Here is a 14,695-nt window from a genome sequence, read left to right on the forward strand (position 1 = left end):
TCAGCACGCAAAGTCATCTTTATTAGGTCTCCACAGCTGTTCTTTCTTCTACTCAAGAACACTCATAACCGTGCATCCTCATTATGGGAAAAGGCTGGATTTGCATGCTGCCCGGATACAGGAAATGGCACTAAAAATTCTGGACAGAGTCCCAAGACTGCGAGCGACCACCTGAAAAAGGCAGAGATGCGCGAGTGCTAGGGTCCGGACCACGCAGCGTTCAAAACTACGTCATCAGGGCTCCGCCCTCGGGTCGACGTCGGAGCCAAGCCCCCGCAGGTTTCAAACCCGCCCTGCGCCCCCTGGTGCGCATACTCAGTCCGACCCTGCCTGCGCACCGCCCACCCGAGTCCTTCTGCCCCAGCGGGTGTGCTGCCGTGGGAAACTGAGGCAGGGAGTATTTGTGAGTCCGTTCCTTACTCAGTTCACACCCCAGGGCCCACAAAGCTACCTCCCCCTGCCCAGACCCGCATGGAAGAAAAGGGAAAGACAGAAGGAAGGGGAGGGGGTGGAGAACTAGCAGGGTCTGAGGACCCGGCCGGTCCGCCACACTCAAGATGGCGACCGGCAGCGGAGAGATCCCTCAGAGGCGGTACCGGCGCATGCGTAGTGCGGAGTCCCGGCCCGGGACACAAGATGGCGGGAGCGGCGCTGGGGAGGGCGAGGCGGAGGCGGCAAAACGGGCAGCCGAGCAGAACGTGTAGCCGCACCCCCTCGAGTCCGCTTCGGGCAGGTAAGAGCCCCAGGAAGCCATGGTCCCGCCGCGAGCCCTGCCAGGATCCGGGAGTCCGAAGCTGCGTGGCCGTGGCCTCTCCGATGCTTTCCACTCGGGGCCACCGCTTGCTTCGTTTCTGTCGCTGCCGCCATCTTAGGCCTTCGGGTGGGCGGCGGGGCCGGTGGCCCGGGTGAAGGAGGTGGGCCCGGAGAGCGCAGGCGGAGCGGCCTCTAGGGCCCCTCCGCTGCTGCCGCCGCCACCGCCTTTGTGTCGGGCTCCGACTCTGAGTCGCCTCAGCCCGGGGGCGGGAGCGCGCGGCGGGGCGGGGGGCGGAGTCCGAGAGAAGGGCCGACGCGCGCGCGCCAAACAGCCCGCCCCCGCTGAGGTGGGGGAGAGGGGAAGGTGTGCGCGCGCTGGGGGTCGCCCCTCCTTCGCGAACCCCCGCACCTGCGCACTTTGCCAGTTCTTTGACTCCGCCCTACTGAGCTGGAGGGTTCTTATTGGTGTATTACTGAAATGATCCCGCCCCATCATTGTCCAATCCGGGAGTCGGACTGTACGTTTTGCTGGGTTCCTTTGGTTGCGCAGATAGAGTTGTTTATCCTTAAACTGTCACACATCGGTATGCTGGGGTCCAGCGAGCTACAGGATAAATAAAAACGTTTTAATAATAACAGTTATTTATTACTGAGAGTTACAATATGCTAGACTCATGCGTATAGATAGACCTTAGAGGTTGAGTTGGGCTTACAAATTGGAAAGTGGCAGTAGAGCCTGGTGTCTAGGTTTGTCTAGACCCAGCTGGTACTTTCATCAACGGCCTGCTGTATTAAATCAGCTGGAAATTTTAACTTTTAAACTGTAAAGCATTGATAAAGATTTGAGATGGCTTAAAGCAAAAGGTTGTTCATAAGTCTCTTAGTCCCAATCTTGAACCTCATTTAAAAACATAGAAAAATAGAAATTCTTGTGTACCTCCCCTTCCCATTTCTGATTCCCAGGATGTGGCGTGAGGGTCAGGAATCTGATCGGGTTTTTTTTTTTTTTTTGCAAGCCCCCTGGTGGTTCTGATGCATAGCCGGTTTCGGAAAAGCTGCAGTGTCCCCATTTGGCCTCATTAAACCGTGCGCTGGTGTGCCTGCTGTGCATAGTTAATCTTCCTGGTGCATCAGTATCACGCAGTGCTTCTTGGGGAAGACAGTTTTCAATAAAGATGAACACCCTGTGTTATATAATCCATTTGCTTGTGTGTGCGCTTTTTTTTTTTTTTTAAGACCTCATTCAAAGAAGTGTGTTTTTATCCCTCTGTGGGTGGCTTGGGACTTGCCCCTAATTGGTGATGTGTGTGGTGCTTCACTTTCCCCTTATCTTAGGGATACTTTGGTTGGCAGGATGAGCTGAGCAATTTCAGGAGTCCAGTGTGTAAAATGAAAATGTGGGCCCCTTGTTAAAAATTTCAACACAGTAACAGCAGAACCAGTCTCTGGGCCCTCTTCAACATGGAGGTCTCTGTGCCTTCAGGGTGCACGTCTGTAAGGGCAAACCCATTGGTTAGGAAGCTTGAGAAGTACCCTTTTCATCCCCAGAACTGCCAGCTCTCCCACAGTGGCTTTTGCAGGCTGCCAGTTTGCTCTGTGTCACTGCTCCTCTTGCTGTTGTCCCTGCTCTGCCGTGTTTCACAGGTCTGTGACTCTTTTCTTTTTTTACTCTGCAGTTGCCGACGCACAGAGTTCCCTGGGTCCCCGTTCACTCCACTGCTGACCGGCCCACCCACCTGAGCTGAGCCTTTCTGCAGGCCTCCCTCCTGCCTCTGTGGGACCCTGCAGCGTGGGGTCCATCTGGCCGGAGAAGAAAACCCTCTCATGCTAGCGTTGCAGACCCCAGAGGGTGAGAAAAAGGGGGACCTCGTTCAGCCTTGAGACCTGTGGGCTCAGCCCCAAGGCAGCAGGAACCCCTCTTCCTTGGAGAACCAAGGCAGCCAGAGCCTTTTCTCCCCTTGGTCAGTGGTTCCAAACCTTTTTGTCCCCGTGGCCCCCTTTTTATTGTACGTGTGTCTTCTTGCTCCTGAGTTTTTATCCACCAGACTGTACTGACGAAGTAGCCATTCACTTGTCCCTTTCCAAATTAACGGAGATGTTTGCAACTGAGTGTACAATAAAATCAATGTCCCAGTGATTTCTATGATGTCGTCAACAGCCAATCAGAGCTTCTGATCAGCATGAGATAATCAGCATGTCCACAATGAATTGATAAAATTTCAGCAAGCAAAGATAACTGATGTTTAAATGTGCCTTTGTGGCCTAAATGTTTGGTTTCTTTTGGGTATTGTGACATATTGAAAACACCTTTAGGATCATCTATATGGTCACAGTTGGCCACCTAGGAATCTAATGCTAAATTGGGAACTACTTTGTCTATCGAGACTTGTGCTGGGTATGTTTGGGTGGGGGTAGTAGGTAATACACATCTGAAGGTGCTGACCCTCTTCCTGGTATTTAAATAAAATTTCACCTGGGGATTACGAAGGACTGAATTAGATATTCCTTCTCAGTTCCACTGGTTCTTCTAGCAACAGGTTGCTTCCTACCCTGTAGCATAAAATGAGACATCCAGTTAGATGCCGTCTCCCTTCCTGGGCTGTGCCTCGTGCCAATGAGATTTTACTGGATAGAAGCAGGGAAGAGGAGTTACAATTCCTCCTTGTGGGAATAGCTTCTCAAGGGCAGACCCTGTTCTGTCTTGTTTGTTGCTAGTGCTTTGTAAACACATGCAGAATAAACAGAGCTCCTGTGGGGCCCAGGGACCCTGCTGAGCACTCCGGAGAGGGCTACACTGGACCCAGTTCCTAACCGTGGGAAAGCTGACAGACCACGGACTTCCCACGTGCCACTGCATAGATGTTCATGACCCTGAGGAGGGGCACTGGCCACTTGCGTGGGGAAGGGCGAGTCAAGGAAGGCTTCCTGGAGGATGCAAACCTAGTCGCAAGTCAGGCAGAGAACTGGGGAAAGAACATTTCAGGCAGGAGGAGCAACAGCAGTGTACTTATTTTATAGCTGAGAGGCTGTGACCTAGATTCCAGGCTCCTTCTGTGGCTCCCCCAGGGCAGGTCTGGGTTGATCTCCCACATCTGCAGGTGCTCCTGGGGCCCTCTAGGTTGTAATTGGTGGATGGCAGTGGAGCTGACCTCCATGCCCTGCTGGCCCTGACACCCTTTGGTCCTCTGTGGCAGGTCCGGTGTGGGTGCTGAGATGGCCAAAGAGAATCACGGCAGCCCCCGGGAGGAAGCGTCCTTGCTGAGTCACTCCCCAGGCACCTCCAATCAGAGCCAGCCCTGTTCTCCAAAGCCCATCCGCCTGGTGCAGGACCTCCCAGGTACTGGCAAGGGGCAATGGCAGGGTGGCGGGGTCAGAAGGGTGCCCAGGAGCCTCCCTGATCAGGCTGGAATCCGTGCTTGTTTGCAGAAGAGCTGGTGCACGCGGGCTGGGAGAAGTGCTGGAGCAGGAGGGAGAACCGTCCCTACTACTTCAACAGATTCACCAACCAGTCCCTGTGGGAGATGCCTGTGCTGGGCCAGCATGACGTGATTGTAAGTGCCGGCCTCGGGCATCTGGGTCTTCCCCAAACATACCCTGAACTAGCTATTCTGTGCTTAGTCCTGTGGGCACAGTGACAGCAAGACAGACACAACCCTTGCCCTCATGGAACCAGGACTTAAGCAGACTGGCGTGGAAAACTATGATTAAAATAGTGCATGATACTGAACGTGTACTGCATGTTGGGCACTGTGCTTGGGACACAGTGCGAACAAGATAGACGTGGTCCTGCCTTCCCACTCTCGGGGACACGCCTTCTGCTGGAAGGGCGGGCCAGTGGGATTACAGTGTGGTACTTGAGTGAGGGAGGGTTCCGGGGTGGGGGATTCTCTGCCAGCTTTTCTGAACAAGCGTCTAAGATAAGAAGGTTGGCTGAGGGTAAGGGGAGGACATGGGCATTCTGGGAGCTGGGACATCAGTGTGGTAGGGGAGATATGGGCTCTCCGATGGGAGCGTGGGCTTCTGGGTCCTTCTTTTCTTGCAACAAGTCAAGCCAGTTGGCATCCCCATTTTGCAGATGAAGACACAGGCTCAGAGAGGGAATATGACTGGTCCAAGACCTCACAGTCAGTAAGAAGCAGGACAGGACTTGCACATGTCAGGGCCCCACTGCCCATCACATTTATAGTCTTGGTGTTACCAAAGGTGTTCATTCACAGGGTCTTGCTTTTTAAAAATCAAGCATTTCTTGAGTTTTACTTTCATTCCTTTCATTCTGGTTCTTAAGGAAAAGAAACTAACATGTATTGAGTACTGGCCTCATGCCAGATGTCATGTTAAACTTGGTCATATTCATCGAATTGTTTAATTACCATCCCAGTGGCGAGGTATCATGGCCATTTTGAAGCTGAGGGGATTAGGAAGGGAAGTAACCCCCAAGTCACATAGTTGCAAGTATTGGGTTGGCCAAAAAGTCCGTTCATTTAGTTCTTTTCGTAAAATAAAAGACAGATTTTTCATTTTCACTAATAACTGATGTTTTGAGTATGTGGGCTGTCTTCTGTTATTGCCATCTAGTGAGTAGAGGCCAGGGCTGCTGCTCTGCATTTTCCCGATGCGTAAAACATCCCCACAGCAAAGAGTCATCTGTCAAAATGTCAACAGTACCAAGAAACTTCGCAAATCCCTTTAGACACATTTGGGCACAGCACCTTCTCCACATACTGCACAAATCTTTGTGTTTCATTGCGTTTTTACCTGTCTTGAAAATAATAAAGAAGAATGTGCTGGAAATGTTGCATGTTTTCTTCCATCTTCAATATTAAAATGGCTGCACAAAAATTCACCAATTCTGATTTTTTTTTAAAAAAGGCACAATGTTTTGGCAGCTGTCACAATACAGTCTAACAACTAAGCACTACTAGAGCCATCTTACAGAAAAAAAATGGAACAGACTTTCCAGCCAACCCAGTAGTGTCAGGAGTGGAACGTAGTATTCTTTCTGCATCCCAGCTCCCTGTTCATTTCCAAGGAGTAGGAGCAGGGAGTGGGGGCATCAGGATCCCGCAGTAGTGGGACCCCCAAGCTGCTGGATCTGATTGCAACTCTGCTGGTCTTCCTCCTCCAGTCGGACCCTTTGGGGTTGAATGCAACCCCACTACCCCAAGACTCGAGCTTGGCGGAAACCCCCCCGGCTGAGAACAAGCCTCGGAAGCAGCAGCTCTCGGAAGAGCAGCCAAGCGGCAACGGTGTGAAGAAGCCCAAGGTGAGTGCAGCGAGCGCCCTGGTGGGCAGTCAGCAGGTTCTGTGGTTCTCTGCAAGGGCTGGGCTTTGACAGGTTAGTCGGGGGCAGGGGTGGAGGGGGAGCCCAGGCCACAGCTCCCAGGTGCACACAGCGCTGGAGCCATCGGCCATGTCTCCTCATGCAATACCTTTGACTCTTTTTTGCTCCAGATCGAAATCCCTGTGACACCCACAGGTCCATCAGTGCCCAGCTCTCCTAATGTCCCAGGAACCCCAACACTGAAGATTTGGGGGACGTCCCCTGAAGACAAACAGCAGGCAGCTCTCCTCCGACCCACTGAGTGAGTCCCTGCTGACCGGCTTAGAGGCATCTGTCATTGGTGGCCAGCCTGCCTGGGACTGAGGGTGTGTGGTGGCCAGCAGGGTGCCCCTCCTTCCCTTTTCGCCGCTTTCCTCATTGCTCCTGTCCGTGCCCCAAGGGTGTACTGGGATCTGGATATCCAGACCAACGCTGTCATCAAGCACCGGGGGCCTTCAGAGGTGCTGCCTCCGCATCCCGAGGTGGAGCTGCTCCGCTCCCAGCTCATCCTGAAGCTTCGGCAGCACTACCGGGAGCTGTGCCAGCAGCGAGAGGGTAACTGTCCCCTGGGGCTTGGTCTCCTTTGTTGTGTCCATCTATAGCAGGAGCAAGGGTCTGCCAGCTGGGCCCACTGGTTGAGCATGCACTGCAGAGGGGGCAGGCCTGTTGGAGTCCCAGCTCCACTGAGCTCTGGCTCTGCGGGCTCGGGCTCCTCACTTAGCCTCTCGGCACTGGTTTTCTGTCATCACCTGTAAGACGGGCCACACTGGTGCCCGAGTAAAGGGTGGCTGGGGTCAGTGACAAAACACAGTTACTGACGCTTTCAGAGTGCTCACTCTTGCCAGGCACTGTCTGTAAAAGGGTGTAAAACATGAAAGCACCCACGAGTACTGCAAGGACTAGGTGGATGGCGGGTGCGCAGGAAGGGCAGCTTTAATTAGTAAATAACCCTGCTTAACTTTGCTGCAGTACAGAACGCCCCCCTCCTTACCCCGTGTAACACTTATTAACATACTTGATAAAACGAGTTATTCTCAGAATACACTTTGGAAAACGTTGCTGAGAATGGAAGCTCCTGACACCCCGCCCCGTGTCCCATTTCCTGTTGCACTGCCAATGACAATGTGGCGCCTCTCCCGTGCTGGGCTGGCTGCATGGAGTCTGCTGACTAAATCCAGACCGTCATCAGCTATTCTGTTTGCAGGCATTGAGCCCCCTCGGGAATCTTTCAACCGCTGGATGCTAGAGCGCAAGGTCGTGGACAAAGGCTCTGACCCCCTGTTGCCAAGCAACTGTGAACCGGTTGTTTCGCCCTCCATGTTTCGTGAAATCATGAATGACATTCCTATCAGGTACGGCCCCACAGCTGAGGCTGGCCCAGGGCCATTTAGTTTATGTCCAGTTCTGTATAGCAAGGCTCTAACTGTTCACTCTCTAACCTAGGTTATCTCGAATCAAATTTCGGGAGGAAGCCAAGCGCCTGCTTTTTAAATATGCAGAGGCCGCCAGGCGGCTCATCGAGTCCAGGTTTGATGTCTCTCCTGCCTCCAGCAGGAGGGCTCTATGATGGGGGTGGGGAGGTCATAGGACATTGGCTCACTCACAGGGCTCTGTCATTGCTCTTGGTGGCAGAGTGGGGCCAAGCTCCCAAAGGCTGCTATGTCAGCCTGGGGGTTGATGCCTGGAAGTGGGATGGGGAAACTTGGGGAGGGGTGGAGCAGACACTTAACCTGTGCCCCCAATATGCGCCCTCCGGCAGGAGCGCCTCCCCCGACAGCAGGAAGGTGGTCAAGTGGAACGTGGAGGACACCTTCAGCTGGCTGCGGAAGGACCACTCAGCCTCCAAGGAGGACTACATGGTGAGTGGCCCTGAGTGAGGCCCACAGAAAGGCTGTGTGGCCACTTCCTCCCAGAAGTCCCCTCTGCCTGCCCAGGCTGGGCAGGTCCCCACAGCAGCCTGTTCTTGTGCAACAGCAGACTTTTGACACTCTTCAGTCCCCACACTCACAAAAATGGAGATGTTTGTCCAGGCTCCCAGCTTCTCCCAGAGAACATTGCTGTTAAGGTTCCTAGTGAACTCCTGTGCTTGGCCACCTGCTGTCCAGACATCCCTTGAGTGACTTTTAGAAACAGTTTGACAGACTGTCTTTTCTTGGGTGTGTGTGTTCACATCGTAATCAGGAACTACCACAAGATTCAGTTCAGTTCTGTAAGGTGTCCCCAGCAGTTCTTTGTTCTGGCCCCAACTCATCGCTTCTTTACTTCACCAGCACTAGCAACGGGCTTTCCTTTCAGGACCGTTTTTCCCTCAAGAGACAAGGTTTCGCACTTCATGATAGTAACTGTGCACTTGACACTTAGAGATGACAAGTGTAGGTGTGTACTCACTAGCCAGAGTGACTCATTCTCAGTCATCACTTTCACGTGTGATTCAGCAAAACTGAAAATGCCCAGTTATCTTTGCAAGTTGCTAAAAGCTCACATTTCAAATCTGCAGTAACCAAGGAAGGACCCCGTTTTTTTAATGATCTCTCCCCCGCAGCAGACTAAAAGGAAATGTTTTATAAGCAGGGACAATGCCTGGTTGTCTGTTTCCCCAGCCAAGTATCGTGGGATCTGGCATAGGGTGACCTTGGCATTTATTGGATACTTACTGTATGTTAGGGGCTTGTGAGGCCATAAACAGGAATGATCACATTTAACATTCCAAGTGCCTTGTTAGTTAGGTATTTCAGGTGCCCTTAACAGCTGACGAATGACTCAGAGACACAGAGGGATTCATGTCCGCGACACAGCTAGTGAGTAGCAAGCTTGTTTCAAAACGAGGACCACTGCAACCAGCAGCCCTCCCCTGCCCGCCAGCCCACTAACACCCTCTCCCCCAGGACCGCCTGGAGCATCTGCGGAAGCAGTGTGGCCCCCACGTCTCGGCCGCTGCCAAGGACTCTGTGGAGGGCATCTGCAGTAAGATCTACCACATCTCCCTGGAGTATGTCAAGCGGATCCGCGAGAAGCACCTTGCCATCCTCAAGGAGAACAACATCCCAGGTAGGGGGTCGACTGGCAGGGAGCCAGCCGTCGTGCTGTCAGCCCTGTGTCCTAAGGGACTGTGAGACAACCTTGAGGCCAGACTGGTGTGGGGAAGACCACCCCTCCCAGCAGGGCCTGGGGCGTGACCTACCATGTCCTTTGGTCAGGGGTCTCAGTACTCCTCTCAGAAATAGGGAGACGCGATGAGCAGGTAGGAGACAGGCAGGCAGGGGTTAAGTACTGTTAGTTGGACCTGCATCTAGATCCATTCTCTTGTAAGACTTAGTGTCCGCAAATGGAGTTATGATACCTGGTCAGTAGGATCACATGAGGACTCAGTGGTCACTTTCTGTTTGGCCCCCAAAAGATCCCTAAGTGAGGTACTGTAACTGTTGTGAAGCCAATGCAGTTTTATTTTCACATGGCATCTGAGCCTGCTTGCCTAGCAGGCCCAGAGGCGTCGCACAGTGGGAGCCTGAGTCAGTATAGGGCCATGGACACAGGCCACCAGTTCTTGCCCCCATTGATCCCTGACCTCTCAGAGCTGCACACACTCCCCTGTGGGATGGGATGTACTACCCTTGGTGACTGGGGTGAGGGGGAGCCCCTGGCACACGGTGAGCACTGACGCTGTCCAGGGTGAGTACCGGCCAAGTGGGGACAGGGTGGTTCCTCACTGCTGTCCCTGTCTGCAGAGGACGTGGAGGCCCCGGAGGTGGAGCCCCGCCTGGTGTACTGCTACCCAGTACGGCTAGCTGTGTCTGCACCCCCCATGCCCAACGTGGAGATGCATATGGAGAATAACGTGGTCTGCATCCGGTATAAGGGAGAGATGGTCAAGGTCAGCCGCAACTACTTCAGTAAGCTGGTAAGAGCTGGCAGGAGAAGGGGGCAGGTCTTCACAGGTGGGAAAGACAAGGGCTGGATCTTTCTTGACCCCGAGTCCTGCGAATGCCCGTGAGGAAGGGGGACCTGTGCCGAAGCCCACTGCTTTCTGCCCCACAGTGGCTCCTCTACCGCTATAGCTGCATCGACGACTCAGCCTTCGAGAGGTTCCTGCCCCGAGTCTGGTGTCTTCTCCGACGGTACCAGGTGCAGGCCTGGGGCAGCAGGGGAGGGCTCCTCTGTGGGGGGTGCTGAGCCCCAGACGCTGACTGTGGCCACTCTGCAGATGATGTTTGGCGTGGGCCTCTATGAGGGGACAGGCCTGCAGGGATCGCTGCCAGTGCACGTCTTCGAGGCCCTCCATCGGCTCTTCAGTGTCACTTTTGAGTGCTTCGCCTCACCCCTCAACTGCTACTTCCGCCAGTACTGCTCTGCCTTCCCCGACACAGATGGCTACTTTGGCTCCCGCGGGTGAGAGCCAGGGGCTGCTGGGCCTCTGCTTCGCAGGCCTGGGAAGCTGTCCAGGGCAGAGATCCCACCTGGCCAGCTGTTTTCTAACGCTGTAGGGCTTTGGAGCTGGGCAGTCTCTGGTGCAGTCTCTGCCTTCACCCTACCAGGTCACTCTGTGTGACCTTGCACATGCCCCTCACCCTGCCTGTGGGTTTCTCCATTAGCCCTTACTCAGAGTGCCAGAGGAAAGAGAAATGGTGGTACAGGCCTCACAGGCCTTGTGGACTCACATGGGGGTGGGAGGCGAGCTCGGACAGGAGATGGTGTTGTCTCCAGTAGGAAGACAGGGCCAGGCCAGCAGTAGGGCAAGCTCAGCAGCTAGGGAGCTCCTGCGTGTGGCTTGTGCTGTGGTGGCCGTGTGTGGGTAAGAGCTAGATTTGCGCTCCAGTCACCTCCACAGCTTGGTGACTTGGGTTGTCAAGCCCAAGCCTGTCTTTATATATTGTGGAGATGGCCACCTGTCCCAGGATAAGTTAAGGGTCATCGTTGGCCTCTGGGCCTGGTCAGGCCCATATCTTCAGTGTGGCTGCCTAAGGGTGGGCAGCACCTGTTTTTGGCTGCGAGATCAGAACTTAGAACGCTCACCTCTGTCCCCAGGCCCTGCCTGGGTTTCTCCCCGCTGAGTGGTTCCTTTGAGGCCAACCCTCCTTTCTGCGAGGAGCTCATGGATGCCATGGTCTCTCACTTCGAGGTGGGTATGCTGCTGATGGGCTGGGGGGTGGCAAGCAAGATCGCCAGCCACCTGGAGAGCAGCCCCTGACAGCCATCCCTTGCCACCTCCCGTAGAAACTGCTCGAGAGCTCTCCAGAGCCCCTGTCCTTCATTGTGTTCATCCCCGAGTGGCGGGAGCCCCCGACACCGGCGCTCACCCGCATGGAGCAGAGCCGCTTCAAACGCCACCAGCTGGTCCTGCCCGCCTTTGAGCACGAGTACCGCAGCGGGTCCCAGCACATCTGCAAGAAGTGGGTGCCCAGGGAGGGCTGGGGCAGGAGGGCTGGGCCAACTGGGCAGGCCGAGCCCTACCCTGAGCTGCTGCTTCTGCCCACAGGGAGGAGATGCACTACAAGGCCGTCCACAACACAGCCGTGCTCTTCCTGCAGAACGACCCTGGCTTTGCCAAGTGGGGGCCGACAGCTGAGCGGCTGCAAGAGCTGATCGCTGCCTACCGGCAGTCTGGCCGCAGCCATGGCTCCAGCTCCTCCTCTTCCTCCTCCTCGGAGGCCAAGGACCGGGACTCAGGCCGAGATCAGGGTCCTAGCCAAGAGCCTCACCCCACTTAACACACCCTTCGGGGAGGAGGAGCCCCAGGGCACTGGCGCGGACTGCAGGACTCATGGCCCTTGGGCTGCCAACGACATAGGAAGACTGGCTCTGCCAAGGCTCCCCTCCCTGCCCCACCACCAACCTCCCACCTCAGACTCCAAGTCCCTGTAAATAGGCCCCACCCCTTCTCCCCCTACCTGTGCAACCTTATTTCATTTGTAAAAGGAAATACAAAAAACCCTCTCCTAAGAATGAGTGAGGGTCTTGAGGGCAGAGAGGGCTCAGGAACCTGGAGCCGCTCAGGGACCACAGCTCTGTATGTCCAGGCTCACCTCACGACCCATGGGTTGTCCCACCCCAGGGCTCTGGTGTCTACTTCTTGTCCTGCTCTCCCCACAACTGGGACCCTGGTGGCCTCAGCCTCTGCCGAGCAGGTCTGGAGTCCAGAGCCCTGCACCATCTATCTGGTAAGCCCCACTCCCACTGCTGAGCCTGTGTTAGTCCTCCTGGGGAGCAGGGGTCGGGCAGCCACGCCCGGGAGGAAAGCTGGACACCTGGCCCTGAAACCAGGCAGCGGGTGTTTTACAGGCAAGCGTCAGGAGGAAACGCAGCTCAGAGCCATCGCAGGCCTCACCGTGGCCTCTGTGCAAGTGGGCTCCTGGCTGTGCTGCCCTTCCTTTGTGGACCTGTGTGTGGAGCAGGTGCCCCTCGGGGCCTAGGGGCTCTCCCAGGCCGTGTCAGGCCTGCCCTGCTTTGGGGCCACTGTACTTACACAGGCGAGGCTGGATGCACTGCAGGCCAGGCTGCCTCCACCTCACTCCCCCCTTGTGGCTGTAACAGGCTCCACCTTTCCTTCTGCTCCCCAAGTCTTGCCTGCTTCATGCTGTAGCAACAAGTGGACAAATCGAGCTGGCCAGGGCTGGACTCTGTCCCTTTATTGAGACTGAGAGGCCAGTGGGTCCATCCAAACAAAAATAAATTTCTCTCCCAAAGCCTGCCTGCAGGCTGGGCACCCAGAATGTCCCGGCTGGTGCCCGTGGTTGTCCCCCAACCCCCACAGCACAGGTCTGGCTCCCTTGGAGTGACAGGATGCTGGCTTCCCAGTATCCGGAGACCCCAGGTGGACCAAGGACATAAGTCCTGGTGGGGCTCCCTCCCCTGTGCAGGGTTGGCCCCAACATCCATGGTCTGTGTTGTGCCCTGGGGCTCAGTCATCGGTCAGGGTGATGACATCGTACTCGACGCCCTGGTGTTGTAGCTGCTGGATGTGTTCGGGCACCGTCTCCTCTGTGCCAAACAGGCCCTGGGCTTGGGCCATGGCAGCGTCAGCCACCGCTGCCAGAGGAGGGGAAAGGATAGTGAGCCTGAGGCCCCAGAAGCTAGGCCTGGGCCCCATGGTCCTCAGGGCCAGTACCATACCTGTGACCGCCGAGTGTGCTGCAGCCTCAAGCTGGGCCTGTGTGACGAGCTGCTGGTCTGGGGACACAGGCACATACTGGATCTGGAAGGGAGAAGCCCGTGAGATGCCTTGGAGAATCCTGCCCATGCCCCAGCTCCACTGGGCCCCCGAAGCCCACCTGGGACTCCTGAAGGAATGGGGCGCCTTGTTCATACTGGATGTGTGTGATCTGGCCGTCCTGTACCTGGAGAGAGGGAACCGACCTGGTGACTCTGGGAGGAGCTGTGCATCCCCTTCCCCCATCCCACCCTCACCCCAGGCCTACCTGGATGTGATGGCCCTCTGGGACTACGACATACTCCTGGGGCACAAGGTGCTGCACTCCATCCTGGGAGATGATGTACTGCACCTGAAGGAGGGCGGACAAGAGGCGGGTGCCAGGCCCTGTTCACCAAGAGCTCAGCAAAGACACCAGAGCGGGGGCACTGGGGACACCACTGGCAGCTGCAAGCACACACCCTGGAAGGGGTGGTTTGGGAAGTACTGCTTGTCCCCAAAGCAGGGCCTGGGATGTGGGCACTCAGGCTGAGGTGTTCCACTCACCTGGTTGTCAGAGGTCACCAGATGCTGCACTGTCTGGCCATCTGCTGTGGTGATCTCTTGGATGTAGGTGGCTTCCTCCTGCCACAGGCAAGCCAGTGCTGGCCTCAGCTCTCCATGTGCCCCAACCCTGCCCTTGACCTGCCAGCAGGGCCCTCTGCGCAGGCTCTTACCTGATTGGTCACTGTCTGCTCCTGGGCTACGATGATGTGTTCCTGGCCCAGGGCCTGCTGGAGCTGCTCTGGGCCCAGGACCCCGTGGCTGGACTGCAGGGCAGCTGGGCAGAGAGGGGAGGGTGCTCACTGGGGGTTCCAGGAAAAATCTGAAACGGCCTGGCTCCCACCATGGCCCAAGGGTGCTCTCTGGGGCAACAGCTCAAGTCCCTGGTCTACCCTGCGTCCCCGGGGCAGCTCACTGTGCAGTGTGGCCAGTGTCTCATCATCACTGTTCAGGATGATGGTCTGGGTAGAGGGCTGGGCTGGGGCCCGGACAGTCGGGGTCCCTGTCTTCCTCCCATCGGGACTGTGTAGCCGCTGGATGTGGAACTTGAGGTGCCCGTTCCGGTTGAAGCTGTGGGGAAGAGACGAAGGCTTAGGGGTGGCCCTACCATGCGTGCCGCCCAGCAGCCCCTGCCCAGCCGTCCCCAGCCTCACCGCTGCCCGCAGAGGTGGCATGAAAAAGGCTTCTCGTTGGTGTGGGTCAGCACGTGCCGCCGCAGGTCCTTCTTGTTCTTGGAGGCAAAGCTGCACTGGCTGCACTGGTGGGGCCGCAGGCCGGAGTGCTGCACCATGTGGGCCTGTGGGGGACAGACAGAGCTGTAGGGGAGCCTGTCCCCTGAAAGGGCTCTGCAAGGAGCCGGACAGAAGGCACACACCAGACCAAGATTTGGGGCTGCACACTTACAAGAGCGAAAAGCCATCGGCTCTGCCATCAGG

At 56.0% G+C, this 14,695-nt stretch overlaps 3 protein-coding genes across 7 annotated transcripts in view; 1 reads left to right on the forward strand and 2 right to left on the reverse strand.

Moving 5' to 3' along the window:
* On the reverse strand, positions 1 to 2,553 carry LOC119063221 (uncharacterized). Its single transcript, XM_037164443.2, has 3 exons — positions 2,490 to 2,553; positions 597 to 1,162; positions 1 to 171 (listed from the first exon to the last, which is right to left on the reverse strand). The coding sequence occupies exons 1-3, from the start codon at positions 2,551 to 2,553 to the stop codon at positions 82 to 84; spliced, it is 720 nt and encodes a 239-aa protein (XP_037020338.2). The 3' UTR covers positions 1 to 81.
* PCIF1 (phosphorylated CTD interacting factor 1) lies at positions 641 to 12,780 on the forward strand. Its single transcript, XM_037164388.2, has 17 exons — positions 641 to 733; positions 2,430 to 2,602; positions 3,948 to 4,090; positions 4,180 to 4,304; positions 5,879 to 6,016; positions 6,205 to 6,335; positions 6,474 to 6,628; positions 7,278 to 7,425; positions 7,517 to 7,600; positions 7,833 to 7,932; positions 8,959 to 9,121; positions 9,799 to 9,971; positions 10,109 to 10,195; positions 10,275 to 10,459; positions 11,096 to 11,189; positions 11,285 to 11,460; positions 11,547 to 12,780. Exons 3-17 carry the CDS (start codon positions 3,967 to 3,969, stop codon positions 11,776 to 11,778), a joined length of 2,115 nt encoding a protein of 704 aa, XP_037020283.2. The 5' UTR covers positions 641 to 733; positions 2,430 to 2,602; positions 3,948 to 3,966; the 3' UTR covers positions 11,779 to 12,780.
* Positions 12,676 to 14,695, reverse strand: part of ZNF335 (zinc finger protein 335) — an 18,916-nt gene continuing 16,896 nt past the window's right edge. For 4 of the 5 annotated variants that reach the window (XM_053670988.1, XM_053670986.1, XM_053670985.1 and 1 more), the window contains exons 20-27: positions 14,414 to 14,556; positions 14,176 to 14,330; positions 13,934 to 14,037; positions 13,764 to 13,841; positions 13,486 to 13,569; positions 13,339 to 13,404; positions 13,181 to 13,262; positions 12,676 to 13,096 (exon numbers count right to left, since the gene is read on the reverse strand). In XM_053670988.1, the coding sequence (XP_053526963.1) occupies positions 12,969 to 13,096; positions 13,181 to 13,262; positions 13,339 to 13,404; positions 13,486 to 13,569; positions 13,764 to 13,841; positions 13,934 to 14,037; positions 14,176 to 14,330; positions 14,414 to 14,556 (840 nt within the window). In that variant the 3' untranslated portion in view covers positions 12,676 to 12,968. The remainder of the gene's footprint in view (positions 13,097 to 13,180; positions 13,263 to 13,338; positions 13,405 to 13,485; positions 13,570 to 13,763; positions 13,842 to 13,933; positions 14,038 to 14,175; positions 14,331 to 14,413; positions 14,557 to 14,695) is intronic. The other variant, XM_053670987.1, reaches the window with a different exon arrangement.

The sequence above is a fragment of the Artibeus jamaicensis genome, unplaced genomic scaffold (genome assembly GCF_021234435.1).
Source record: "Artibeus jamaicensis isolate MK-2021 breed Jamaican fruit bat unplaced genomic scaffold, CSHL_Jam_final contig_685, whole genome shotgun sequence".
In the NCBI taxonomy this organism is placed as follows: Eukaryota; Metazoa; Chordata; class Mammalia; order Chiroptera; family Phyllostomidae; genus Artibeus; species Artibeus jamaicensis.

What these genes read in the sequence shown, in the direction of transcription:
- LOC119063221 (XM_037164443.2), bottom strand. Translation starts at nt 2,553, where the DNA reads ATGGACCCCACGCTGCAGGGTCCCACAGAGGCAGGAGGGAGGCCTGCA. An exon ending in TGCAGAAAGGCTCAGCTCAG is followed by an intron (nt 1,163 to 2,489) that starts GTGGGTGGGCCG and finishes CAAAGTGCGCAG; the next exon opens with GTGCGGGGGTTCGCGAAGGA. An exon ending in TCCGCACTACGCATGCGCCG is followed by an intron (nt 172 to 596) that starts GTACCGCCTCTG and finishes TGCCTTTTTCAG; the next exon opens with GTGGTCGCTCGCAGTCTTGG.
- PCIF1 (XM_037164388.2), top strand. Translation starts at nt 3,967, where the DNA reads ATGGCCAAAGAGAATCACGGCAGCCCCCGGGAGGAAGCGTCCTTGCTG. An exon ending in ACGGTGTGAAGAAGCCCAAG is followed by an intron (nt 6,017 to 6,204) that starts GTGAGTGCAGCG and finishes TTTTTGCTCCAG; the next exon opens with ATCGAAATCCCTGTGACACC. An exon ending in TCCCAGCACATCTGCAAGAA is followed by an intron (nt 11,461 to 11,546) that starts GTGGGTGCCCAG and finishes TTCTGCCCACAG; the next exon opens with GGAGGAGATGCACTACAAGG.